Source organism: Eurosta solidaginis, chromosome 1 (assembly GCF_040869045.1).
Source record: "Eurosta solidaginis isolate ZX-2024a chromosome 1, ASM4086904v1, whole genome shotgun sequence".
NCBI lineage: Eukaryota > Metazoa > Arthropoda > Insecta > Diptera > Tephritidae > Eurosta > Eurosta solidaginis.
In genome coordinates, this window is record NC_090319.1 from 286932829 (window position 1) to 286959058 (window position 26230).

General features: G+C 40.1%; 5 protein-coding genes across 7 annotated transcripts in view; 2 read left to right on the forward strand and 3 right to left on the reverse strand.

The window, feature by feature from the left end:
* Dph2 (Diphthamide biosynthesis 2) overlaps positions 1–2604 on the forward strand; it is a 45548-nt gene extending 42944 nt beyond the window's left edge. The window contains exon 5 of the mRNA XM_067761062.1: positions 1478–2604. Coding sequence (XP_067617163.1) covers positions 1478–2217 — 740 coding nt within the window. The 3' untranslated portion in view covers positions 2218–2604. The remainder of the gene's footprint in view (positions 1–1477) is intronic.
* Positions 2312–4540, reverse strand: UQCR-C1 (Ubiquinol-cytochrome c reductase core protein 1). The gene is made up of 6 exons (XM_067761063.1): positions 4352–4540; positions 3900–4106; positions 3501–3829; positions 3057–3433; positions 2905–2996; positions 2312–2846 (listed from the first exon to the last, which is right to left on the reverse strand). The coding sequence occupies exons 1-6, from the start codon at positions 4418–4420 to the stop codon at positions 2502–2504; spliced, it is 1419 nt and encodes a 472-aa protein (XP_067617164.1). The 5' UTR covers positions 4421–4540; the 3' UTR covers positions 2312–2501.
* A 2405-nt stretch (positions 4541–6945) lies between these two features.
* CycC (cyclin C) lies at positions 6946–8059 on the forward strand. Its single transcript, XM_067761073.1, has 2 exons — positions 6946–7683; positions 7749–8059. Exons 1-2 carry the CDS (start codon positions 7096–7098, stop codon positions 7962–7964), a joined length of 804 nt encoding a protein of 267 aa, XP_067617174.1. The 5' UTR covers positions 6946–7095; the 3' UTR covers positions 7965–8059.
* Positions 8060–8096: 37 nt separating this feature from the next.
* On the reverse strand, positions 8097–11802 carry LOC137237442 (GPALPP motifs-containing protein 1). 3 transcript variants are annotated; one of them, XM_067761069.1, is made up of 4 exons: positions 11680–11802; positions 8908–9628; positions 8610–8829; positions 8097–8545 (listed from the first exon to the last, which is right to left on the reverse strand). In XM_067761069.1, exons 2-4 carry the CDS (start codon positions 9588–9590, stop codon positions 8381–8383), a joined length of 1068 nt encoding a protein of 355 aa, XP_067617170.1. In that variant the 5' UTR covers positions 9591–9628; positions 11680–11802; the 3' UTR covers positions 8097–8380. The 3 variants fall into 3 exon arrangements, with proteins under 3 accessions (XP_067617170.1, XP_067617171.1, XP_067617172.1); XM_067761070.1 differs by having other exon boundaries at positions 11582–11702; XM_067761071.1 differs by lacking the exon at positions 11680–11802 and adding an exon at positions 10463–10600.
* Positions 10641–11669, reverse strand: LOC137237444 (phosphatidate cytidylyltransferase, mitochondrial). The gene has a single exon (XM_067761072.1). It carries the CDS (start codon positions 11667–11669, stop codon positions 10644–10646), a length of 1026 nt encoding a protein of 341 aa, XP_067617173.1. The 3' UTR covers positions 10641–10643.
* Positions 11803–26230: the final 14428 nt, after the last annotated feature.

Genomic DNA, 26230 nt, shown 5'->3' on the forward strand with positions numbered 1-26230 from the left:
GCACTGTCCGGGGTCCTTCCCTGCTTCAGGTATCGAAGGTACCAATTCTTTCCTGCTCCACTTAGCCCGATTCTTCTTGGGTCGTCGAAGCCACCTGGCTCCCCCAGTTCGGGCCAGCTCGCACCATGGCGATGCTCTGTGCCAGAGTCCTCGAACGACAATGACCTTGCTCTGGCATTCGCACTTTCCTTTGGCGATCGTCTTCCGCGTTCTAAACTCGACCTCTTCCTTCCTCCGTCACGTTCGGCTTTGTCGTCCCTTGAATTGGAACGTCTTCTTTCCCCTGGGTAATGGCGATCATGCACTTCACCCAGGTGTCTCTTAGCCGCTGACTCCCTGCTGCTAGTGCGATGTCTCTCCCTTGAGGGTGAGCGTTTGCTGTTTTTATTTGTGTTTGTATTCATCATCTTGTTCGTACGATCACATGCCTGCCGTAGCAAGCGTAGTGATCTATTCAGTATAATAGGGGAACTCGGTTCGTCCACCGCGGCAGAGCCCCTTGACGCGGTAAGGCCATAGTTACTCCCCAAGGTGGCCCGGTGTCGGGGAGGCGCCGTTATAATACAGCCGGTGTTGTAAACCTCCTGGCTGCAAACCAGTCCAATGGGCACGGTGTCGCATAACACCCTGGATTAGGAGGTGACAGTTCCTAGTTACCGCTCGCATGCGCGACGAATCAGTCGGATGTGAGTAGCGAGGCTGCTCCCATCCGGCCGACTCGCGACAACTTGTGATCGGCGTAAGCCCCTGCACCACTACAAGGTGCCTGTCCTCGCAGGAGACATATACAACTAAGTGCTACTCCCTTTTAAAACCCTCATTAATACTTTTAATTTGATACTCATATCGTACAAACACATTCTAGAGTCACCCCTGGTCCACCCTTATTGCTATATCTCGAAAAGGCGTCCACCTATAGAACTAAGGCCCACTACGTTTTAAATAATCATTAACACCTTTCATTTGATACACATGTCATACAAACATATTCCAGGGTTACCCTAGGTTCATTTTGCTAAATGGTGATTTTCCCTTATTTTGTCTCCAAAGCTCTCAGCTGAGTAGGTAATGTTTTAATAGCATATCTCCACTTGATCTTTATACGAGATTTATTAGACATCTGAATCTATTTAAAGTTATAACGAAGTGAATCTCGTTATATGTTCACTAGTTCTTAAATACGAAAATGCACATGATTTTAAAATAAAGGGTGGATTAAATGTCCAGAATCGCTTAACATGCTAGCCTCAACAAAATTATGAGAATTTTCAGCTCATTTTGAAATTTCAACGATTTCATTCCATTGAGTTTTTTCGCTCTCTTTGAAAGTTTTGTTATATGTAATTAACAATTTTTACCGCATTGCCCACGGTTTATTGATTTCAAATCCAATTCCGAAAGCAGTTGGATTCCATGATACACTTTTGTTTACACATCCAAGTATACCTGAAACGGACGTCTTTTTGTACTTTTTCAGCTGCCCAGTGGTTTATATACGATCCAGCAAAAAATAATTTATTTGAAAGAAATCCTTTAACAGCGCAGTACATTCGTCGTCGCTTTTATTATACAGAAAAATGCAAAGATGCTAGAACATTAGGGCTGATTGTGGCCACACTAACTGCCGATGGTTATTTAAAAATTGTTGCTCGCTTACAAGAAATGGCAAAAGCGCGAGGAGTCAAAACCCAAATTATATCAGTGGGCCGTATAAATCCTGCTAAGCTGGCAAACTTTTTAGAAATTGACTGCTTTGTACTAATAGGATGCCCTTTCAATAATTTGTATAACTCTAAAGAATACTATAAGCCAATTGTATCAGTATTCGAAGCTGAAATGGCACTAAATCCTGCTTGGCATATGAAATATCCAGAGTCATATGTAACCGATTTTAGGCAGCTACTTCCAGAGGGTGAGAAATTTTTGGAATTTAAAGCGGTTGATGTACAAGAGCAAGATGTAAGTTTAGTCAGTGGACGTATACGTGATAATAACACTACAGAAGATACTTTGGAAGAAGAAGGAGCCGCAGCGCTAAGTGAACGGCAACAACAGGCACTTACTGCTAGAAGGAATTTGGAAGTAATGACTAACAAAATAGGTCTTACCTTTGAAGATCGTTCTTGGAAAGGTTTGGATCCAGCATTAGGTTGTACGGAACCGGCTAAATTGGAAAGAGGCCTAAGTGGTATACCAACCAATTATACTCATAATTAGGTACATAAGTACAGGATTATGGTAACAAGAGTTTAAAGTGTTCGAAACAAATTCTTGTGCTAATATGTAATAATAAATTAATAGCAATAAAGTCTACATGTTTTCAATTAGTTTTATATTTATAATCGAAACTTCCTTCTGTACGCCATGTAATACATTTTTGCTAATTTCCTTAGCTATTTTTTTTTTCTCATATCACGTTCTTCTATGTTTATCATGTCTCCAATTATTTATTAATTTACACTAGACTTCTCGAAGCTTTTAGAATTTTTCTCGATTTTGGCTTAGACTCTCAACCAGTACATTGATGAGCGGATTCTTCCGTATTCTGGCAAATTTTCAACTGGACCAACAGCAGCAACAGCGGGACATCTATCATATATATATTTCATTCCAACATCACGTACATTGCTAACTGTTACGGCCTCAATACGTTGCTCCAATTCATGCAATGGAATGCGGCGATTATAGCAAAGCATTTGGCGACCAATATCTTCGCAAATTGGTGTAGTGCCATCAAGTTGGAGTAACATGTTAGTTTTCAACAAATTTTTTGCGCGTTCGACTTCAGCCTCTGTAACCATTGTGCAAAGGCGCATCCATTCAGATTGTACATTGAACAGCATATTCTATTCAAGCATTTATTATTATTACTAAATACGTAGAAATGAGTTCCAATTACTATACCTCACATTCCAACGGATCGCATACAAAGTAGATACCCCATAAACCAGTGTCTTTGTAACAGGTGTTGAATGATTGGAAGCTGTGGCACAAATCTGTGGGTTATATAAAATTTTAGTTTTTGTATTTGGTTGGACCCTATGTGCACAACTTACTATCCTCAGCACTAGCACGTGCCAATTTAGAAGCATTATTGACACCACCACCTTGAGAGCGATCCCAAGCACCAATCAAGGTGTTTGCAACCATTAGGGGTATATTATCCTGATCAGTCCAGCCGCACCCTTCTACAGCAATGGCAACATGTGCAAGTGGCAATGAGTCATCACGTACGCGTACCTCTGATCCGGTGAAACGGCACGGTGTTACTTCGGGTGGTAGTCCATTATAAGTGTTTTCCAAACCACGTAAGTTTTCTTCAGCCAATTTTACCAGTTCATTGTGTTTTACACCGCCAGCACCAGCAAGTACAATGCGAGAAGCCTTATAATGAGAAGAAATATAATCCAACAGATCTTGTTTGCCAATGCACCTATAGGGATAAATAAAATTAGTAGCTGTAATTCGGAATTTAATTAAATTTTTCGCGCCGTTCTTACTTAATATTCTTAGTGGGTCCCAAGATTGTTTGACCCAATGGTGTGCCTTGATAGGCGGTGGCGTGTAAATGATCAAATACTACTTCTTGTAAATTGCTTTCAACTTCTTGCATTTCACGTAGAATAACTGAACGTTCACGTTCGATTTCAGCCTCACCTAGTTTAGAGTTTTGAATGATATCTGCTAAGATTTCGACAGCTTTCGGCACATCCTTTGACAGGCATTTAGCATAGAATACTGTCTGCTCGCGTGAGGTGTATGCGTTCAAATGGGCTCCCAAGTTTTCAACTTCTAATTCTAAATCGGTTTGAGACCGTTTTGAGGTGCCCTATTTGTAAATTTTTTTTTTTTGTAATTCAAATTCACTACATTAATTATATTACATATTAAATATTTACCTTAAAAGCCATATGCTCTAGGAAATGTGCAACTCCATTGTTCTTTTCGGTTTCTGAACGAGAACCAGCATCAATCCACAAACCAACGGTTGCGGTTGCAGCTCCGGAATCTTCACTAGCCACACGCAAACCATTATCCAAGCGTGTTACCTGAGTGGCAGGAATATTTACGAGGGTCTTTTTAAGACTTGCAGTCGCTTTGTAGCGCTGTCGACGAAAGAATAGACATTGTTCAATAACAAACTTAACCTCAAATTTACAAGTTTTAAAAATAGCAAAAAATAGTATATTTTTAAATGGTTTCACAAATATATGATTTTTACTTTGATACTGTCCAGCGGCCTCTGGCTTGAGAGCAATTCAATCGATTTAGTTCTTTACAGCACTTTTTCAAATTACGTAATGGTGTAATTACAAACAACCTTCTGTCATTAAGAAAATGTGCCACTTACTTTCAGAAGCTCAGCTCCTTTGCTGAGGTGACGCAAATTTTTAGAAACTGAGAGCACACGCAACGCCATCGTTTTCAGGGTTTTCTTTAAATGTTTTAAAATATATTTAACAACTAGCCCACGACGATCTTTTTTATCAACCAGACAGGTATTCGACTTGTCAAAAATTGTAGATGCCAACTTTTGGTGTGTTCAGTGGTGATATTTCCCAATACTGTTTAAGCATGGTATAAAAAAGAAGGTAGTACACTCAACATTTTTTGATGTGTTTCCAAATTTTTGAAGTTTCATAATCCTTGTGTTCCAATGACACGTGAACCAGATAAGAAATCTCTATCCGTATCTGGTTCAGGTGTCATTGGAACACGAGGAATGTTTGTTGTTTTGCTAGAAGAGTTGCCATACCGTTACTGTTTAAGGCGAAATTGTGGTTTTTCGGGATGGAAATTTCCTTCAGGATGAAGACGCAATAGTCATCTGAGACAATAATAATATGCACGATTTATTTGCATACATATCTATTAAGAATCAGTAAAACATGCAATTTTATTGAAAAATAGACAGAAAAAATACACGAAAAATCCTGTTGATCTAGCGTGGCCCTATTATCATGCCTGTACAGTGGATATTTCTCAAGGCATGTTGAGAAAAAGTGTACCTCCAAAGTCTGCCGTGAGTGGTAAGTGTTTAATTTGTTACGTTTGTGGGACCCCACATTAGTTTCAATGCTAAAAGGGTACAGAATGTGTATATGCGGGCTTTCCCCAAGGTGACCCATGGTACAACGGGCAAAAGAACTCTCTGAACTAGTGGCTAACCTGTAGAGCTACAGGAAATGTGGACTTGTAGCTTTATCAATTTCATAAAAATTGCGTCTAATGCAAGGTGCACACGAGGCTGCGCGTCATAGACGCGTACAAGATATTTCATATAGCTACAATATCTCTACGCCTCTAGATCTGTACACGAAGCTACTTCCAAGCGTCGCTACAAAAAGCAAACAATTATTAAAAAAAATAAAAAAATTAATTTCTTCAGCTATATCCGTCCCCGAAACCAAAGGAAAATAGGTATTAAACGTTGTTTGCATCCCCGTGCCTTTGTAATTTATGAAAGGCAATTTTAAACCACCGCGGATTAGAGAAAAGGGTGATTTCTAGTTTCCAACACTTTTTAGCCTTTTAAACGCTTCAACAATGTCTAACCAAGCTTTTGTGGTGTTAAATACTCTTTTTCGCTTTGGTAATATACCTTTCACGCACTTTTATTAACTAAAGTAACATTTTTTACCTAATTACACAAATTTGCATACACAAAAATGTAAACAAACATTTTGTTCTTCCTTTTTCTCAAGCGTACGTACGCTCAGCGACCAACATTGCTGTAGGCTTAGCTACACGAAAATTTCATGCTTTGTCGCTTTCATGCAGCTGACGCCTCGTATGCAGCTCTCTATTCAAATACATGTGTTTGGCTTCAAAGCGTACAAATTTCGCCTGCAGCGTCTATGACGTGTAGCCTCGTGTGCACCTTGCCTAAGTGTGCTAAACTCTTTAGAAATTGCGGTTTCGGTTTATAAGGACTTTGTTGGATTTGAATTACATCACGTGTTTGTTATTCAACAGCGCCGCCTATCGGCTTATATACACATTGCAATTTCTTTTCATTGTAAACCTACTGTTCTCATTATACCACACAAGTGTAACAACACGTTTTTCTTTTTTTCTCAAAAATTATATTAAAACTGTTGTTGTTGTTGTTGTTGTTGCCAACATGAACTGAGCAAACATACGGCCACTTAAGAAGGCTATATTCCCTTCTTTGTATACTTCGATCCATGTTTCTTCGACCAAAGCAATTTTCGGGAGCTCGAAAACCTTATTAAAAACATTCTTCTCTGGGCAATAATATTTCGTATTAAAATATTTCCAACGCATGCAGCTTTTTTTTTCTTTTTTATTTAAAATAACTATGAAAGTAATTTAGTCCTATCCGTTAATATGAAATCCATCAAAATTAGAAAATTTCGTAAGATTTTTATATGCATATATATATATATATATAAAGCAATTGATGAATAGCGGTAGCAGCACTCCGCAGCATGACCCGAATTAAAGCCCGAATTAAACTTGACATTGTCATAACGCCATAGTCGTAACCATACCCATATCCATAACCATCTCCAGTAGCACCACACCGGTAGCAGCACTCCGCAGCATGGCCACAGCTTTAAGCCCGAGTTAAAGCCCAAATTAAGCTTGACATTGTCATAACGCCATAGTCGTAACGATACCCCTATCCATAACCATCTCCAATGTTGGTTGGCTATGATATGATTATGGCGTTAGTGTTATGGTATGGCTTAATCGATTACATTGATTTCCATAAGGTAGGTTCGATCAGCTGTTTTATCTGGTTACGGTTTTATGGTTATGTCACCATTAATTGGCCTTTAAGGAAGTTTAATTGGACCTTTACTCTACTGCCAAAGAGGTTGATACCTCGATGTTTTACCACATAAAACAACAAAAATCGATATTTGTGATCATCGATGTTTTTCCAGCACCACCTGGGTAGGGCTTCGCCGTCAGATGTTTCAATGACAACAACGTATTGACCATACATTCGGCATTAAATATCCACAAAGTTTAATAAACGCGACTTTTGCTCGGTTTTCAAGAAATTTGGCAAAAAAAGTAGAAAAAGTAATACGATCTGATTCACTTATCTTACAGTAGGAAGTGATGGCTGGAAACTTCTGGCAAAGCTCACACTCTCAGCAATGGATATTGGATCGCCAAGACCTTATACGAGAAAGGCAATATGATCTGCAAGTGCTTAGCGAGGACGAGTATCAAAAGATTTTTATCTTCTTTGCAAATGTAATTCAAGTGCTTGGCGAACAATTAAAATTACGCCAACAAGTTATTGCCACAGCCACTGTTTATTTTAAACGCTTCTATGCACGCAACTCATTGAAGAACATAGATCCATTGCTATTGGCGCCTACTTGCATATTGCTTGCATCCAAAGTAGAAGAATTTGGTGTAATATCTAATTCACGTTTAATTACAATTTGTCAATCGGTAATAAAATCGAAATTCAGCTATGCATATACGCAGGAATTTCCCTATCGCACAAATCATGTATTGGAGTGTGAATTTTATTTACTAGAAAATTTAGACTGCTGCTTGATTGTGTATCAGCCATATCGACCGCTTTTACAGCTGGTGCAGGATATGGGACAAGAAGAGCAATTATTAACACTGAGTTGGCGCATTGTAAATGATTCGCTGCGTACGGATGTTTGCTTGCTCTATCCACCGTATCAGGTAAGATTTTCAACAGTAATATATCTTTTATAGTAGATATTAAAATCATAAATATTCAATTGTAGATTGCTATTGCATGTTTACAAATCTCTTGCGTTATATTACAAAAAGATTCCATGAAAACATGGTTTGCTGAACTCAATGTCGATCTGGACAAAGTACAAGAAATAGTACGTGCAATTGTTAATTTGTATGAACTATGGAAAGACTGGAAAGAAAAGGATGAAATACAAATGTTGCTAAGTAAAATTCCCAAACCTAAACCAGCGCCACAGCGTTAAGGCATTGTCAAACGAGCTACAAAGAACAAACGTGCAACATATCCCATTATTTCATTCAATATTTTAAATTAAACTCACTATCGTTTTTCGGTTCATTTTGCCTTTTAAAAGTATTCTTCACATGTAAGTATTTGTACTCTTTAGTAAGTTTCAAATATATAAGTAGTATATTTATTAAAATATATGTATGTTAATTTATAATAAATAATATTCATTATGGTTGTCTTAGTTGGCGAAAACGATATCGACAAAAAATCGTACTTGATATTTAATGAATACCAGGCTGACTCAGCAGTACGCAAACTATTATGGTGTTTTCTTGACGTTACAAGACTCAAATCGTTACAAGACAAGATCGTTTCGCATTGAACTAAAGTTCAACCATTAAAATACCGACAACCTATTATGCCGTCTATTTAAAGGTATTTAGTTTTTCCACTAGAAAATTTAGTGTTTAATATTTTTGCTTTATCTACGATTTGCTTTGTCTGATTGGAATCAATTTTATTAAGCTTCAAATCAACATCGCGACTAAATGGTCGACGTTCAGGTTTTGCGCCGGAAGCTGCTAATTCTTTTTCCTGAAATAGATAATTTTTAGTCGTATTTATGTGGAGGAATAAAAGAAAAAAATAACAAGCTTGCCCTCTTCTTTTGCTCCTTGCGCAATTTTTTCTGATGCATATCTACTAACGACTCATCACGTTTATGTCCCTTTTTGTGTTTCTTTGCTAAACGCGCTTGCTCTTCATCACGTTTACGTTCATAGTCAGCTTCAGCTTGTTGTTGTAAGGACACAACTGTTGTTTTTGATGTACTCGGCGTCGGATTATTTGCATCTTGTGGCGTTTTTGTCCAAGACGAACTATGAATTTTATGAAAAAAAGGTAATATTATAAAAAAAAAAACAATAAGTTTGTAATAGAGTGCGTTTTGGAGTTACCGATCACTAAAATCTGGTCTCTCTTTGCCCTGATAAAATGTGCGTTTCATGTTCGCTAGCGCAGCCAATCCACTTTTCAAGCCAACTTGAGGTAATTCCAACATCCACTCCTCACGTACTTTTGCATCACTTCCATGCCCGCTTGTACCCTCTATAGCTGCAAGTTTTAGCTCCAATGCTCGCTGTTCCAATTCCATTTGCGTTGCACTCATTTGTGCTATCCCGTCAGCAGTTGTGGGCAAAGGCACGGGGCCATACGAAAAATCTTCTACATCTTCATCTATTGGCTGCGCCTTATCTTTTTTCGTTACTACACTCGATTCGTTTTGTAGTGTACGTCGTTCATTAATTGGTTGGCGAAATCCTTGCGGAGGTAGCATTGGTCCAATGAAAGCTCTCTCATTTTTTGGTTCACTTTTAAGCAAATGTGGCGGTAGTGCTGGACCAAACGTATCTTCCGTACTTGGTTCAAAGGGCGTATTCGAAGAATGATGTGTCGGCGGTGTAGTATATGGTATGAGGATTTTTTGCTGTGGTTCGCGTTCCTTATGCTTATGACGCTTCGCTTTCTTTTCCTTGTGCTTGCTCTTCTTTTTCTTTTTCTCAGATTTGCATTTCAATTTCTTATGTTTTTTTCTTTTCTCAGAAAATGTGGATGAAGATGAGCCGGTGTCGTCTGACATCTTTGGTTACGATATAAAATATTTTGACTATTTCTTGCCTAACAAAGGATAAACAAGGATTTATTAGTGTTGTGGCTGTTGATTATCTTCAACTGACACATCTAGTTTTATTTTATATGGTGGACCAAAGACAGAACCAGTTTCACCGGATTGGACTAAAATTAAGAGTTATACTTCAGGCATGTCCTGAAATTCGCTTTCGAGTACAATTTAGTGTTTGCCAATTTTAGCAAGCGAATTCGATTAAAGCGAAATGCAGCAAATACCTGATAGATGTTTTAGAAGCTTTTTTAAGGTATTACATATCTTATATCATATTCCGGAAACTTTCGCAATGCTTTACATACTTTCAGTACGTCAGTCTTATGTGGATAAGCTGAATTTGAGACTTCCAACAGTATTCAGGGGGGAGGGAAAATAAGGGTGAACACATCATTGGACGTGGGAAAGTCTAGTTTCGCACAACGAAGACAAGCAGTTCGGTCTTGACCCCGTAATCGAATCACCTTGGGAAATAATGTTACTGTTAATGTTGAGGGTGGGGAAAAAAGGTATAAATAGAACTTGAGCAGGCCTAAAGAACATTCTGGCTTCCTACAACATTATTCTTAAGTAGGGGCTGGATGGATCTAAAGTTTTAGTTCCTTGATAGCTTCCTGAACTACTCCCCTAGGAAGAGAAAGGGAATCATCGTTGGTGTTCCGTTCTTTGGTTCGATTTCATTAGTGTGTTAGGTTTTAATTGATCTATGCACTTTATTGCACTAAGTTATAATAATAGTATACTAGAAATAGTTAACAGAACTTAGTCGACTAAGGATTTCTTCTATTAAATCTACATTGTTAATAATTTTAGGTACTAGGAGTACTTACAATAATTACATAAATAATTTGATGTATTCCCCAAAAAAACTAAAACGGATAGTATAATTGAGGTATTAATGCCAACCCAAATCCTTTGTTAAAACTAAAAGCATAATGAAAGTTGATCTACTTATACATAAACTTTGGTCCAACGTGTGATGATTAATAGTTCTTTTGAATCATGTCCGAACTAGGAAAATGTCTTTAACGCTTTACTGTAGCTGTAAACCAACGACTTAAATAGTCCTGCACTAGGAATATTTTTCAATGACTGTGAAATACTGCTACGCCAAACTATGTCGTTCACTGAAGTTTGTACTAGCTCACGAAGATTATGCGATTCCGCTAAATGTGATACAATCTTCATATAATCACCCTTAAAAGCTGAATTGCTAACAAGACGTCTTTGTAATTCTATCGGAGCATTGCGTAGATGATATATTTTAGCATTTGACGACGTATCCTGCTCAAATTGTACAATTTTGCGATCTGTACCTATTTCTTTGGCATTAAAATCGGCCGCCACATAATCAGTCAAATTTTGCATGACTGGGGAATAAAGTTCGAGGAACTCCTTTTCTTGCGCCAATACAATATTACGCACTTTTTGTTTATTTTCGCCAAATACCATACGAAAATCACCTTTATAACTAAGTCTGGATATTATATGAAATAGTTGATAGGCAGTGAAACGTTCGGGTAGCAAGAGGAGCGCTACGTGAAATGCGCTTGACAAGTTTTTTTTTAAAGCTTCCTTCAACACTTCATCACCATTTGTGGGTACCAATTCGAGTGTTGGTTTATGTAAACGCCCAGCTACATATAAATAACGCCAATTCATTAAATCATCCAAAAAATGTTCACGCGATATGACACCATATTTTACGGTTACATGAATATCATTTAATGGCACCAAAGTATTGAAATATACACGTGCACCTAAATGTTCTTGGTAGTTCATAATGAAACGCGGTCCCAACAAGCGTAGCAAAGAATAGTGACTTTCTTGTCGATTCATATTTTCTGCATGCCAGCCAAGTGGATCGCGTACACAAAATATTAAATCGATAACGTTGTTCTTTTGTTTCGAGATTGCTTCATAACCAATTTGTTGTTTTACACCGCTACCATAGGCGAATGCATAGGAAAGACTGCCACGTGGAAAATGCGCCAATATATCTTTGAAAATACTCATTTCAACAAATATTAAAAACATGTACAATTACTTTAATTTATCTCCGCAAAATTGGCTCCATGGAATTGTCCTTTTGTTGTTGTGACACCAGAAGGGAAGAAGAAACGTCACGCCGCCGCCAACCATTATAGCGCGTTCAGATGACATAGCCTTCGTTACGATAGACATATTTCGTTATGGCCCCTATTATGAGACAAATTCGATCGTCGAGCTGATCGAACGAATTTTCATTCGCTATTAAGCTTGAAACACAATGCCATGACGCCGCGAAATAAACGCGACGAACATCGCCTTGTCAAAAATAGAATCCCCATAATTACATGAAGGTGAACACAATGAACGCCAAGAGCAAAATTTACGCGACGTCATTTTGCGGCGATAGATTTATTTCTATCGTCGGCGCCGGCGATGACGACAAACATCCCAAGGGTTGCTGCTGTTCAATTTTTTAAGTATAAAAAAAGAAAACATGATATCCAAAAACATATTTGTTTTTCTTTACATATAATTTTTAATTTAATTTCTTAACATTTTTGTTTTGTTTTTTCTCAACATTTTGGGCGTGTTTTAGCAGTCAAGTGCTAAAGCAGAGAATTAAATAAGTTTTAATTTTTTTCATCTTTATTTCTAAATAATGGCCACTCTGAATAAACAGCGTCAATTTCGCCCGTCATTGTGTTTTAAATAGACGAAATGTCTGGGCGTAATTTGAAAAATGTCATCGCCCGACGCGGCGTATATCGTTGTCGCTCGGCAATGTGTTTCAAGCATTATGACGCGCGTTCGATGAAGGCAAGCGTTATTGTGAATTTCGATAAATTCAAAAGTTCACAATAACACATTTCCAACACCCTGTCAAATAAAATAAAATAAATAAACAAAAGCATGGGGTCAATTCGTCATCTACTCTGATAGCCAAGCGGCTATCAAGGCCTTGAGCTTAGCTACAGTGTCTGGGAGTGCCTGACCTCGCTTGCGATTGCATCGAATTATTTTACAATTAAGATTATCTGGGTCCCGGGCCATAGTGATATCCCGGGTAACTGTCAAGCGGATCTCTTAACCCGCATCGGTACAACTGAATCGGATGAAGATGGCTGTAGGGATTTCGGGATCCCGCTGGCCACCTGTGGATTGCTCCTCCATAGCTGGGCCTCGAGTCAGCTCAGCAAACGTTGGGCGGACACCACGTCTTGCAGGGTAGCAAGATCTTTCTGGCCGAAAGTGGATGGCAGGAGGTCTGCTGAAATAATTGGGTTCACTAAGGCTCACCTATCAATGGTCATTGGGGTTTTGACAGGGCACTGTCCCATGGGTATCCATGCGGTACGTCTCAATATACTGGAAACTTCATCCTGCTGAAGCTGTATGGAGGATGATGAGTTGGAATCACCAAATCACTTTATGCTTGATTGCCCAGCTTTTGCCAGAACTAGGCGAAAGTACTTCGGTCGCGACTCACTTGGATCTCCCGAGGATTTATCCAAAGTTGAGATCGGTATCATTCGGAGCTTTATCGTTGCTACTCAACGATTCTCTAAGTAGCTAGATCTAAATCACCGTTATTTTTGGTGTATGTGGTATCACAACGGACCTTCGTGTTGTCCAAGTGAGCTATCCTTATCAGGGCAGCTACCATCTAACCTATCCTATCCTATGGGGTCAATTCACGTTCTATGAAGTGATGAAGTGAAAAAAGAATTCATGCTCGCTGAGAAATAAATTTTTCATTTTATCACATCACTTTTTATATTAGGCGATTCGTGTCTTTGCAATACTCGTTGTGAAAATCTAATACGAGTACTGTGGTGAGTAAAAAAAAATGATATTTTCTGTAAAAAAAAAAAAAAAAAAAAAATTAATTAATGAAAGTAGTAAATATTTTCAACTTTTCCATAAGAAAAGAAGAAAATCCCAATATTCGCCTTTTGATTTCTTTGAATTCTCATCTCCCTCTCGCGACTGCATCGCATTCCATCAGGATGTGTTCTGCAGTCTCATCTTCGCGATCACAGAATCGACAGAGGCTACTAGACGATATATCTAGTTTATCCATGTGGCTCTTTAGCCTGCAGTGACCTGTGAGTATGCCTGTTAAAATTCTAAGACTGCTTTTTGGGAGCTTAATCATGGCTTTATATCGCTTATCCTCCTATCCTGGACTTTCGCACCAGTGTTGTTCTCTGAAGCACACTTCTTTTTGCCTGAACTCTTCCCTTATTGTGGGTGACACTATCGGTATGATGGGCTCGGGTCCTATTGGCTTTTCCGCCGCCGCCAACCTGGCAAGCTCGTTACCATCCACTCCTCTGTGTCCAGTTACCCAGTCTAAACGGATGGTGTTATTGGCCCCTAGACTGCTTAACCTCTCTACGCACTCAAGGACTGTTGATGATTTAATCTCAACTGAAGATAGTGCCTTGAGCGCAACCTGACTGTCGCTGAGTATAGCGATACCCTCGTTTTTATATCCCCGCTGTAAATTTATCTCTGCACACCGGCTCATGGCGAAAACTTCGGCTTGGAAGATGCTCGGACATTTTCCGATTGGTAAGGACATTTTAGTTCGGGGCCGAAGATCTCCGCTCCAATGCCCTCCGGTGTCTTCGAGCCATCGGTGTACCATATTATAGTGTGTTCCTGGTGAAGCGCTTCAATTCCGGAGGTGTCCTATGTGCACTTGTTCCCCCGCTCTATTTTCTCTCTCAAACTTAATTAGCTTCATCGTCTCATCACTGGGAAGTTGGATGAGTGGAATCTGCTCCTTCAGCTTCTCCATGTTCCGTGACTGTATCACTTTGCCTCTTCCGCATCCCTCTTTAGCTATGTTTACTAAAGTACTCCTGGCTGACTGCCCAATTATTATGTGTAGGGGCTTTAACTTAAGCAGCACCTCTATTGCCGCCGTCGGCCATGTTCGCATAGCTCCCGTAATGCAGACACATGCCCAGCGTTGAAGCTTCGTGAGTGACTTTTGTACGGTCACCATGATTGTCCTTGATGCCCACGCAACTGCTTCTAACACTATGATAACTCTCTCTATAGTAGTGTGCATCCATCTTAGGACATTTTCCTGCAATACGTCTGCAACACCAATGGCTGTCTTGTTAGGGTTGATTCCTAGCTCCACCTCAGTACACCATTCTGTCGTTACCCTCAATGCCCTTTGAATTATGTATGTCGCAAAGGGTGCTTTCAAATCTGCCTCTTACAATTATAACAATATCATCCGCGTAACCCTGACATCGTATTCCGTTCTCTGAGAGCCTCTGTAGAAGTTCATCTATTACCAGGCTCCACAGCAGGTGTGACAGGATGCCCCCTTGTGGAGATTCCTTCGTTGTCTTGATCTCTACTGTTCCGTCCCCACTCCAGGTCTCGTTAATCCTCGTACGCAGTAGGGCGTTTATCCACATACGGATTGGACGTTGTACCTCTCTTCTCTCCAGTTCCCGATTCACACTCTCGTGGGCCGTTTTGTCGAATGCCCCCTCTATGTCGAAAAATGCGGATAGCGCAACCTCTCCGCATTCGAACGCACTTTGGATTTCTGACAGCTGATACGATACAGTTTCTGTCGACCTGCCTGTCCTATATGCATGCTGATCTCGATGTAGCGGTATTCTATCGAGAAACTTTGATCTAATCTCGTGGTGTACAATCTTCTCCATTGCTTTTAGAGCAAAGGATGTTAGATGCTGTAGTGACCAGTCAACTTCAATTTGCGCCTTACATTTAGCTCTTGACAAAAGACCTTTCCGTCCATATTCGACCCATCCGCGAACAAGTTAACCGGTCCCCTTCCCCGGATCAGTCTTCTTCCCCATTACTCTCCCGGGCAATGACTGGGGTGAAGGTTGCACAGGGAGAAGTTATCGGCAAACAATAGTCCGTCCTGCCAGGGATAAAGTCGAAGCCTAGAGTGTCCAAAGTCGGAAAGCCCATAGCCATATCAGTGGATCCCCTAGTAAATTATAAACAACTTTTTAACGAATTTTGGCAATTATTGCGTCTAATTTATTATTTGTTTCTTTTTGGGCATTTAGCATCTCTTTGGCCTCATTCTTATGGCTCTTCCTCTTCTCCATCTTTTTATATCCCACCCCTCATTCTCCTTCCCCTCGGTCTCCCCCTCTCTCACCGCCTTCCTCTCCCCTTCTTTTCCCTCTTCCTTCCCCTTTTCCTTTTCAGTTCCGTTTTTCTTCTCCTTTCCTTCCCCTTCTTTTCGTTTCATTTTTCCTTCCCCTATTCCTTTTCGTTCTTCTTTCCTTCCCCTTTTTCTTCCCCTTCTCCTTTTCCCTTTCTTCTCATTTACATCTCCGTCCCCCTCTTATTCTCTTCCATCTTTTTATCCCACTCCTTCTCAGCCTCTCTCGTTCGCCCTCCCGATCTTATACTCTTCTCCATTTCCTTTTCCCTATACTTTTTAATTTTCGTTTCCGTTCCCTTTTCCTTCTTCTATGCCTTCTTCCTCTCCCTATTCCTATTCCTATGCTCTTTTTGGGTTTACCTCAAGTGGTATGTATCACTACTATATATATGTATATTATACTAGCCTTTACCCGTGGCCTCGTCCGCAAGGAGAAAATAAAATATATGGACTATTCACGTTAACCTGCTAATCAAGTTATTTGTTTTAAAAAAAAAGTCTATCTAATATATTCCATTTTTATAGTAGAGTAAAAAAAAAAAAAATAACTAAATGAGCTGATAACCTGATAGGATCCCCAAATGATCGAAATTATCCAGAAAAAGCCACGAAATGACCCCGACGGTATCGCGAACGGATCCCGAAAACCATCCAGAAATGCTCCCGACGGGTCTCCAAATGGTCCCAGAATAGTCCCAAAAAAGTCCCGGAACGACGACGCAATTCTAGACTGATCCATAGAACCACACAGAACTGATGTTGTTGAAGGGTACTCAAATGATCCTGAAATAGTTTCGAGAAAGCTCCGCAATGACCCTGGCGGGCTCCCGGATGGCCCCCAAGCACAAGGAAAGGTCCCTTAATCATCCCGAAATATCTCGAAATTACCCCTGTGATCCCGAAAACCATCAAGTAATGATCCCGGAAGGGTCCCGAAATGACCCCAACGCGATCCCAGAAGTGTCCCAAAATAGTCCCGAAAAAGTTCCGAAATGACCCTGACCGGACCCCGAAAATCATCAAAAGATTATGCCAGAAGAGTCCCAAAATGATCCCCAAATAGTCCCGAAATGGCCCTGAACGGATCCCGAAAACCATCCAGAAATGATGCCAGAAGGATCCCCAAATGATCCCGAATTGGCCCAAAAATGTTCAGAAATTACCCTGAGGGGATCCCGGACGGATCCTGAAAACTATCCCGAAATGATGCCTGAAGGATACCGAGAATGTCCCGAAATAACGCCGACGTGATCCCAGATGCCTGAAGGATACCGCGAATGTAACGAAATAACCACGACGGGATCCCAGATGGATCCCGAAAACCATCCAAAAATGATCCCGGAGGAATCCCCAAATAACCTTGACATAGTCCCGAAAAAGTCCTAAAATAACCCCGACGGGATCCCGGACGGATCCGGAAAACCATCCAGACGAGATAAAAAGTAACCTATTTCCGTCTCCTGGTTCTAAGCTACCTCTCGCACCAATTTTCAGCCAAATCGGTTCATCCGTTCTTGAGTTATAGTGTAACTAACACTACTTTCTTTTATATGTGTATACTAGCAGACCTCTGCCTCCCCCCTCTTATATTTTTCACTTCTCCCTCCGTATTTTTCGATTCATCTATTTCTATTTCGTCTCACTCTATCTCTTTCTCAGTCTCCTTCCCTCTTTTCTCTTCTCTCAAGCTCTTCTCATTCTTCTTCATCCCATATTGCCAGTCCCAGAGGGTGGTATGTATTTTGTTCCAGTCCTATTCCGAGTCCCAGTCCCACTCCGAGTCTCAGCCCCAGTCCTAGTCCTAATCCCAGTCCCAGTCCGTCTCTGGTCTAGTTCCCGGAAAAAAGGATCGTAAATACTAATACAGGCAAATTAATGCACCAAATTTCAGGCAAATCGAATAGGAAGTACATATGTATATAGCTATGTGGGTATTATTAATTCATTTCTTTATTTCGGCTTCGCATGCTCATTTATCAGTTTTGCCAGGTTGATGCGACTAAATCGAATATGACAATGGAAATTACTTTAAAACTCTCAGCAACAGCTTTCATTTGACATCCATATTATCCGGGTCCACATTTTGGCTTATATCTCAAGACCCTAGTCACCCAGCTATATAAAAATTACTCTGTACTAAAGCACACATCAACAGCTTTCATTTGATATCCATATTACACACACATTGTAGGGGTATCCGGGTCCACGGTTTGGCCTATATCTCAAGACCCTAGTCACCCAGCGATATAAAAATTGCTCTGTACTAAAGCACACATCAACAGCTTTCATTTTCTATCGATATTACACACACCTAGGGATATCCGGGTCCACGTTTTGGCCTATAACTCGAGACCCTAGTCACCAATAGGTATGAAAACTACCCTGTAGTAAAGCACTCATCAACAGATTTCATTTGATATCCATATTGTATAAACACATCCTAGGAGTGCCCGAGTCTACGTTTTGGCCTATATCTCGAGACCCTAGTCACCAATAGGTATGAAAACTACCCTGTACTAAAGCACTCATCAACAGCTTTCCTTTGTTATCCATATTGTATAAACACATTCTAGGGGTGCGCGGGTCCACGTTTTGGCCTATATCTCAAGACTCTAGTCACCCAGCGATATAAAAATTACTCTGTACTAAAGCATACATCAACAGCTTTCATTTGATATCCATATTGTATAAACACATACTAGGGGTGCCCGGGTCCACGTTTTGGCCTATATCTCGAGACCCTAGTCACCAGTAGGTAAGAAAAATGCCCAGTATCAAAGTACTCATAGACAGATTCCATTTGCTACCCATATTGTACAAACAAATCCCAGGAGTACCCAGGTCCATGTTTTGATCTCAAGCCCCTATTCAGAACGGGATAAAGAGTATCCTATGTCCGGTCCCTGGTTCTAAGCTACCTCTCCACCAATTTTCAGCCAAATCTCTTCATCCGTTCCTGAGTTATGCGTAGTGTAACTAACACGACTTTCTTTTATATATATAGATTTGTATGGGGTCTTGGTGCTGTTAGGCATTGACCTCATAGAATTCCTTACTGAATTTCAATGTTCTGGGATTTATACCTTCAGAGTTATGCAGTACCAAAGATTTCATTTGTATGGGAGGTGCCACGCCCGTTTTATATATCCATATTATTTTTAGCCTAAAGCCTTCCCGTTGATCGAAGGAACCTATAGCCAAAATTTGGTGATGATTGAAGTGTGGGAAATACGTTTCCATAGGTAATACACACACACACAGAATTTGATTTGTATATGGGGCATTCCATCCCATTTCGACCAATTTTGAACCCGACCCCTTTAGAATTGGCTGAAAGTTTTTCTTCTTTTTCTAGCTTACGAAAGACGTTTTTCAGAAGTTTTTCAAATTTTTTCATCCAACTCAAAAAAAGTTATGAATTTAAAAAAGCACCGTTTTTGTTTTCAAAATGCTATAACTTTTTCAAAAATTGACCGTTTGGGATCTTTTTTTTTAAATTTGTTTTTAAGTGTACTTTTCGGAAAAAATTCAAACAAATTTTTTCACGTTTTTTTTTTGTAATTTTTCAGTTTTTCGAGATTTTTCGAATTTCGCCCTTTTTTTCATAAAAAACTTCAATCAATTCTGCAATCATCCCCACTAATCCCGGAGTGGGCCGAGAATTATTTTTTTTTTATTTAATTGAAAAAAAACTTTAACATTTTTTTGTATTTTTTGCGAAAAGTACATTTAAAAACATATTAAAAAAAAAATAGATCCCAAACGGTCAATTTTTGAAAAATTATAGCATTTTGAAAAAAACACCGTTTTCCAACTCAAAATAAGTTTTAAATATTTTGAAAAAAACGATGTTTTTTTCAAAATGCTATAACTTTTTCAAAAATTTACCGTTTGGGATCATTTTTTTTTTAATATGTTTTTAAATGTACTTTTCGGAAAAAATACAAAAAAAATTTTAAAGTTTTTTTTTTCAATTAAAAAAAAAAAAAAAAATTCTCGGCCCACTCCGGGATTAGAGGGGATGATTGCAGAATTGATTGAATTTTTTTATGAGAAAAAAAGGGCGAAATTCGAAAAATCTCGAAAAACTGAAAAATTACAAAAAAAAAACTTTAAAAATTTTTCTGAATTTTTTCCGAAAAGTACATTTAAAAACAAATTTTTAAAAAAAAAAAGATCCCAAACGGTCAATTTTTGAAAAAGTTATAGCATTTTGAAACAAAAACGGTGTTTTTTTTAAATGCATAACTTTTTTTGAGTTCGATGAAAAAATTTGAAAAACGTCTTTCGTAAGCTAGAAAAAGAAGAAAAACTTTCAGCCAATTCTAAAGGGGTTGGGTTCAAAATTGGTCGAAATGGGATGGAATACCCCATATACATACTAGCCTTTACCCGCGGCCCCGTCCGCAAGGAGAAAATAAAATATATGGGCCATTCACGTTAGCCTGCTTATCAAGTTTTCTGTTTAAATTATTTTTGTCAATGTATTTTATTTTTGTAATAGAGTAAAATAAATAACTAAATGAGCTGATAACCTGAAAGGCACGCTTACTTGAATAGTACAATACAGTTTTTTTCGAATTAAAAAAATACATTTTGTTTCTAAGTTAAATTAATTGATATGAGAGGGGTGAAGGAATTACTATTCATAGAACAAAGGAGTGAAACTACAATTAGCTAAAACCAAAGAGAATTTTTTAGATGAAAATAATTTTGCTTTTTCGGGTATTAAGTTGGTTAAAATATTACAAAAAGTGTAATTATAGTTACAACAGTTCGTTACTCCTGTTACTCATTTAAAAAAATCAAAAATAATACGAAAAAGCTGTGCTAGATATTGAAGATAGAACATACCAAATTTTAATTTCGAATAATTAGCAGCAGATCCATGACCATAAAAGCTCATAATTTAAAAAGTCATGTGTGCTGAACTACCGGTTTCGCAGAGTCCATAAATGATCCCGAAAGGGTCCCAAAATGATACCAAAATAGTCCCGAAATGATCCCGACGGAATCACGGACAAATCCCGAAAACCATCCAGAAATGATCCCTGAGGGTCTCTAAATGATCCCGAAATAGTCCCGAAATTATAATGACGGGGTCCTGGACGGATCCCGAAAAATATCCATAAATGATGCGGAAAGGGCCCCAAAATGATCCCGAAGTAGTCCCGAGAAAGTCCCGAAATGACCCTGACGAAATCCAAGACGGATCCGGAAAACCATACAGAAATGATGTCGAAATGGTCCCCAACTGACCCCGAAAAAGTCCCGAAGTTACCCTGACGGTTCCCAAAAACCATACAGAATCCCGGAAGGGTCCCGAAAAGATTCCGAAATAGTCCCGAAATGACCCTGAGGATCTCGGACTGATCTCGAAAACCATCCAGAAATGATGATGAAATGACTGACGGGATCCCGGACGGATCCCGAAAACCATTTAGAATTGATCCCGTAAAAGTCCCGAAATTACCTTGACATAGTCCAGAAAAAGTCCCGAAATTACCCCGACGGGAAGCCGGACGGATCCCCAAAACTACCCAGAAATGATCTAAGAAGGGTCCCAAAACGATACCGAAAAAGTCCCGGTATGACCCCGACGGGTTTCCGAAAACCATCCAGAATTGATCTCTGAAGGGTACGCAAATGATCCCGAAATAGTCCATAAATATTCTCCAAATTACCCCGACGGGATGCCGGACGAAATCCATCCAGAAATGATACAGGAGGGATCCCCAAATGATCACGGAATACTGCTACAAATGTTCCGAAATGACCCTGACGAGATCCCGGACGGATTCTGAAATGATCTCAGATGGGTCCCCAAATGATTTTGAAATAGTCCAGAAAAAGTCACGAAATTACCCCTTCCGGATCACGGGCGGATTCCGAAAACCATCCAGAAATGATCCCGAAAGGATCCCCAAATTACCCCGAAATAATCCCGGACGGATCCCAGAAACCATCCAGATATGATCCTTAAGGAGTCCCCAAATGATCCAGAAATGACCATGAGGGGATCCCAGATTGATCCCAAAAGCCATGCAGAACTGATGCCGGCAAACTCTCCAAATTATCCAGAAAAAGTCACGAAATGACCCCGATGGGATTCCGTAAACCGCCAAGAAAGTATCAACGAAGGGTCCCCAAATGATCCCGAAAAAGTCCCGAAATGACCAGGACGGATCCCGAAAAGTATACAGAAATGATAAGGGTCCCAAAATTATAACGAAATAACCCTGACTGGTACCTGGACGGATCCCGAAAATCATCCAGAAATTATACCGGAAGAGTCCCCAAATGATCCCGAAATAGTCCGGAAATAACTCTCACGGGATCCCGGAAGGATCCCTAAAGCTATCCAGAAATGATGGTAGAAGGGTCCGAAAATTATCCCGAATAGTCCCGAAATGACCCTTACGGGATCCAGAAATGTTCTTGGAAGGATACCGAAAAGGTCCCGACGGGATCCCAGATGTATCCTGAAAACTCCATCTAGAAATGACGCTGAAAAATACCCCAAATGATCCCGAAAAAGTCCTAAAATGACCCCGACGGGTCCCGGACGAATCCCGAAAACCATCCAGAAATGATGCCGAAATGGTCCCTAAATGTTCCCCTATTATTCGAGAAAAAGTCCCGAAATTACCCCGACGGGATAACGGACGAACCCCGAAAACCATGTATAAATGATGCCGGAAGGTGCACCAAATGATTCCGAAATAGTCCCGAAATTAACCCAACGGGATCCCGGACGGATCCCGAAAACCATCCAGAAAAGATGCCGGAAGGGACCCCAAATGATCCCGACGGGACCCCGGAGGTATACCAAAAAACCATCCAGATGTAATCCTGGTAGGTACCCCAAATGATCCCGAAATAGTCCCGAAATGACCCCGTCGAGATCACCGACGGATCTCGGAAACTATGCAGAAATGATGCCGGAAAGGTCTTCAAATGATCCCCTAATAGTCCCGAAATGATCCCGGACGGATCCCGAAAACCATCCAAAAATGATCCCGGAGGAATCCCCAAATAACTTTGACATAGTCCCGAAAAAGTCCTAAAATAACCCTGACAGGATCCCGGACGGATCCCGAAAACCATCCAGAAATGATGCCGAAAGGGTGTCCCAAATGATGCCGTATTAGTCGAGAAAAAGTCCTGAAATGACCTCGACGGGATCCCGGACGAACACCGGAAACTATGCAGAAATTATCCCGAAATAGTCCCGAAATTACCCCGTCGAGATCCCCGACGGATCCCGGAAACTATGCAGAAATGATGTCGGAAAGGTCTTAAAATGATCCCCTAATAGTCCCGAAATGATCCCGGATGGATCCCGAAAACCATCCAGAAATGATGCCGGAAGGGACCTCAAATGATCCCGAAATGACCCCGACTGGATACCGGACGGATCCCGAAAACCATCCAGAAATGATGGCGGAAGGGACCCAAAATGACCCCGAAAAAGTCCCGTAATGATCCCGGAAACCATCAAGAATTTATCTCTCAAAGGTACGCAAATTATCCCGAAAATACCCCGACGGTATGGCGAACGGATCCCTAAACGCATCCAGAAATGATGGCGGAAAGGTCCCTAAATGATCGTGAAATAGTCCCGAAATGATCCCGGAATAGTCCCGAAAATATCCCAAAATAACCCCGACGGGATCCCGGACGGATCCAAAAACTATACAGAAATGATCCCTGAAGGGTCCCAAAATGATCCCGAAATAGTACCGAAAAAGTTCCGAAATTACCCCTCCGGGATCCCGGACGGATCCCGAAAACCATCAACGCGATTACAAATAAGGCGAAGCTAATTGTAGAATCATTTTAATAAGGTAGCAGGCGCGTTGGAGCGAATGAAGAGTTACAAAGAAACATACAGGTAAAGCTAATGAAAGCGTGCTAATAAAAACAATTAAAGGAGGGCGGATGGCGGGAGGAGAAGTACCGCTGCTCGTTGTTCCAAAATTGTTTAGATCTCGATCTGTATGTGCCAGATACCAAAAACTATTGATTTAGGAGAAAATTTATATTGAGTTATAACAATTTATAGATTTTACACCAGAGGGGGTGAAAGGGGGGGAGGGTGGGACGGAGGGTGTCACTGCTCATTATGTAAGCCCTCGAATTATTTGACCCATTGAGTCTGTAATATTGGTGAAGGCCCGTATAGGTAAAGTTATAATGTGTAAAAATTATTAAAAAGTATTTGTTCGAAGGGGGTCGTGGGTCCCCTACCCCCCCCTTTCCATGCTCGAAAAAAATTTCGCTAGTAGACTATTGTCTGTGTCCCAAATTTCATCAAAATCCGTGTAGCCGTTCTGGCGTGATTCAGTCACAAAGACGAAAAATACAATAATTAAATTATAACTGTTCATAGGGGGCGGGCACCTCCCCCCTTTTCAAAAAAATATAGCTAGTAGATCTTTCTAGACTATTGGCTATATGCGTGCCAAATTTCATCCAAATCGATTCAGCCGTTCTTGCGTGATTGAGTCACAAAGCCAAACATCCAAACCATTGTGAATGATGACTAAGTGTGATATCTTATCTGTCAACTGCCTGACAGGATGTTCAATATGGCTACTTTTTAGCGTTTTGACAGGGTGTTCAATATGGCGGCGCCTATCTTCAGCGGATGATAGAAAGAGATACAGAATGAGACATCGATATTCAATTACAAATCAGGTGATCCAATCACTTTGGAATTTTGACGTCTATGCAGAAGATATCACACTTTGTTATCATTCACAATGATCCAAACTTTCCCATTTATAATATTGTCACGGATATTAGCATCACTAAGCTATACCATAGCGTGCTCCGCCTATCACACCGTATGCCCTGGGTTCAACTCCCGGGCAAAGCAACATCAAAATTTTAGAAATAAGATTTTTCAATTAGAAGAAATTTGTCTAAGCGGGGTCGCCCCTCGGCAGTGTCTGGCAAGCGCTCCGATTGTATTTCTGCCATGAAAAGCTCTCAGTGAAAACTCATCTGCCTTGCAGATGCCGTTCGGAGTCGGCATAAAACATGTAGGTCCCGTCCGGCCAATTTGTAGGGAAAAATCAAGAGGAGCACGACGCAAATTGGAAGAGAAGCTCGGCCTTAGATCTCTTCGGAGGTTATCGCGCCTTACATTTATTTTTTTTAAGCTATACCATCACTAAGGCGATGCTAAGGACATGCCAAGCAGTATTTACGTCAATAATCAAATCAAGTATACACATATATAAGGCAGCCCAGAGAGATGTCACACACAGATGCATTTACTTATACGCCTATGTGTACTCGAGAGACTGTAAACTACAAACATTCACATCAATAATTCAATCATTATGTATCTACATAAACGAATAAATAATTGCGTCTACACATATGTACGTATACGAGCAGTGGAGCGGCAATGCACAAACACATGCATATATCTTATCTGAGTTGTCACAAGAGAGAGCAATAATTTGTGCACGTAGTTGTGCCTGGCGATTTTGTAGCCGAAACTAACTAGTAAGTTCTGGAAATCGAAGAGCCTAGAAGTATGCAGCGTAAACTATAAAAGTGGGGCAGGCGAGTAATAAGTAATTCAGTTTGATTTGAGTTGTCAAGCAGTTGCGATTAAGACGATATCTAGCGAGCAATAGCAGTATTATTTTGAATAGTAGAGTTTCATTGAGCTACCAAGTAGGGTAGTGTGGTTATTAAGCAAGCTATTCGTTGCACAGTTTGAGTGTTATTGTGAAGTATTTTAATAAAGGCCATTTTTCCATTATTACATATTAGAGTTATTTATTCAACAGTTTAGCGATACGAATCTAGCAAAAGGGCAAATAAGAGGATTTGCAAGTAAATTCGTTACAATTGGTGTCAGAAGAGGAATTGTTGAATAAATTACAGAGGACAACAAGGACATGGCAAAGTTCAGTGAATTGAAGATCCAGCAACTAAAGAAGGAGTTGGAGAGCCGTGGATTGAATACAAGCGGCGTTAAACTTGAACTTCAGGCACGGCTACGAGAGGCAATGGAAGCGGAAGGAATTGATGTGGAAGAGTATGACTTTCATCTCGATGGCGAGGAAGTAACAAAAATTGAAGAGAAAAACGAAACATCGCAGACAGTTACGAGCACAGACTTGAACATGATTTTGGCTGCAATATCTGCTCAAACATCGACAATGTCATCACAGATGGAATCCCAAGAGACACGCATAACATCGAAGATTGAAGAACAGAAGACATATATGGTATCCCAACTGGAATCGCAGGAAACCCGTATAACATCACAATTGGAAGAACAGAAGACATATTTGGCATCTCAACTGGAAGCGCAAGAGGCACGTATATCTGAAATGTCGGTACAAATTTCGGAACAGGTATTATCGCAGCTCTTTGTGAAACTGGAAGAGCAGGATGCAAAAATTTT

What these genes read in the sequence shown, in the direction of transcription:
- CycC (XM_067761073.1), top strand. Translation starts at nt 7,096, where the DNA reads ATGGCTGGAAACTTCTGGCAAAGCTCACACTCTCAGCAATGGATATTG. An exon ending in TGCTCTATCCACCGTATCAG is followed by an intron (nt 7,684 to 7,748) that starts GTAAGATTTTCA and finishes ATTCAATTGTAG; the next exon opens with ATTGCTATTGCATGTTTACA.
- UQCR-C1 (XM_067761063.1), bottom strand. Translation starts at nt 4,420, where the DNA reads ATGGCGTTGCGTGTGCTCTCAGTTTCTAAAAATTTGCGTCACCTCAGC. An exon ending in TAGAGCATATGGCTTTTAAG is followed by an intron (nt 3,830 to 3,899) that starts GTAAATATTTAA and finishes ATTTACAAATAG; the next exon opens with GGCACCTCAAAACGGTCTCA. An exon ending in GGACCCACTAAGAATATTAA is followed by an intron (nt 3,434 to 3,500) that starts GTAAGAACGGCG and finishes TTATCCCTATAG; the next exon opens with GTGCATTGGCAAACAAGATC.
- LOC137237444 (XM_067761072.1), bottom strand. Translation starts at nt 11,669, where the DNA reads ATGTTTTTAATATTTGTTGAAATGAGTATTTTCAAAGATATATTGGCG.
- LOC137237442 (XM_067761069.1), bottom strand. Translation starts at nt 9,590, where the DNA reads ATGTCAGACGACACCGGCTCATCTTCATCCACATTTTCTGAGAAAAGA. An exon ending in AGACCAGATTTTAGTGATCG is followed by an intron (nt 8,830 to 8,907) that starts GTAACTCCAAAA and finishes TAAAATTCATAG; the next exon opens with TTCGTCTTGGACAAAAACGC. An exon ending in GCAAGGAGCAAAAGAAGAGG is followed by an intron (nt 8,546 to 8,609) that starts GCAAGCTTGTTA and finishes TATCTATTTCAG; the next exon opens with GAAAAAGAATTAGCAGCTTC.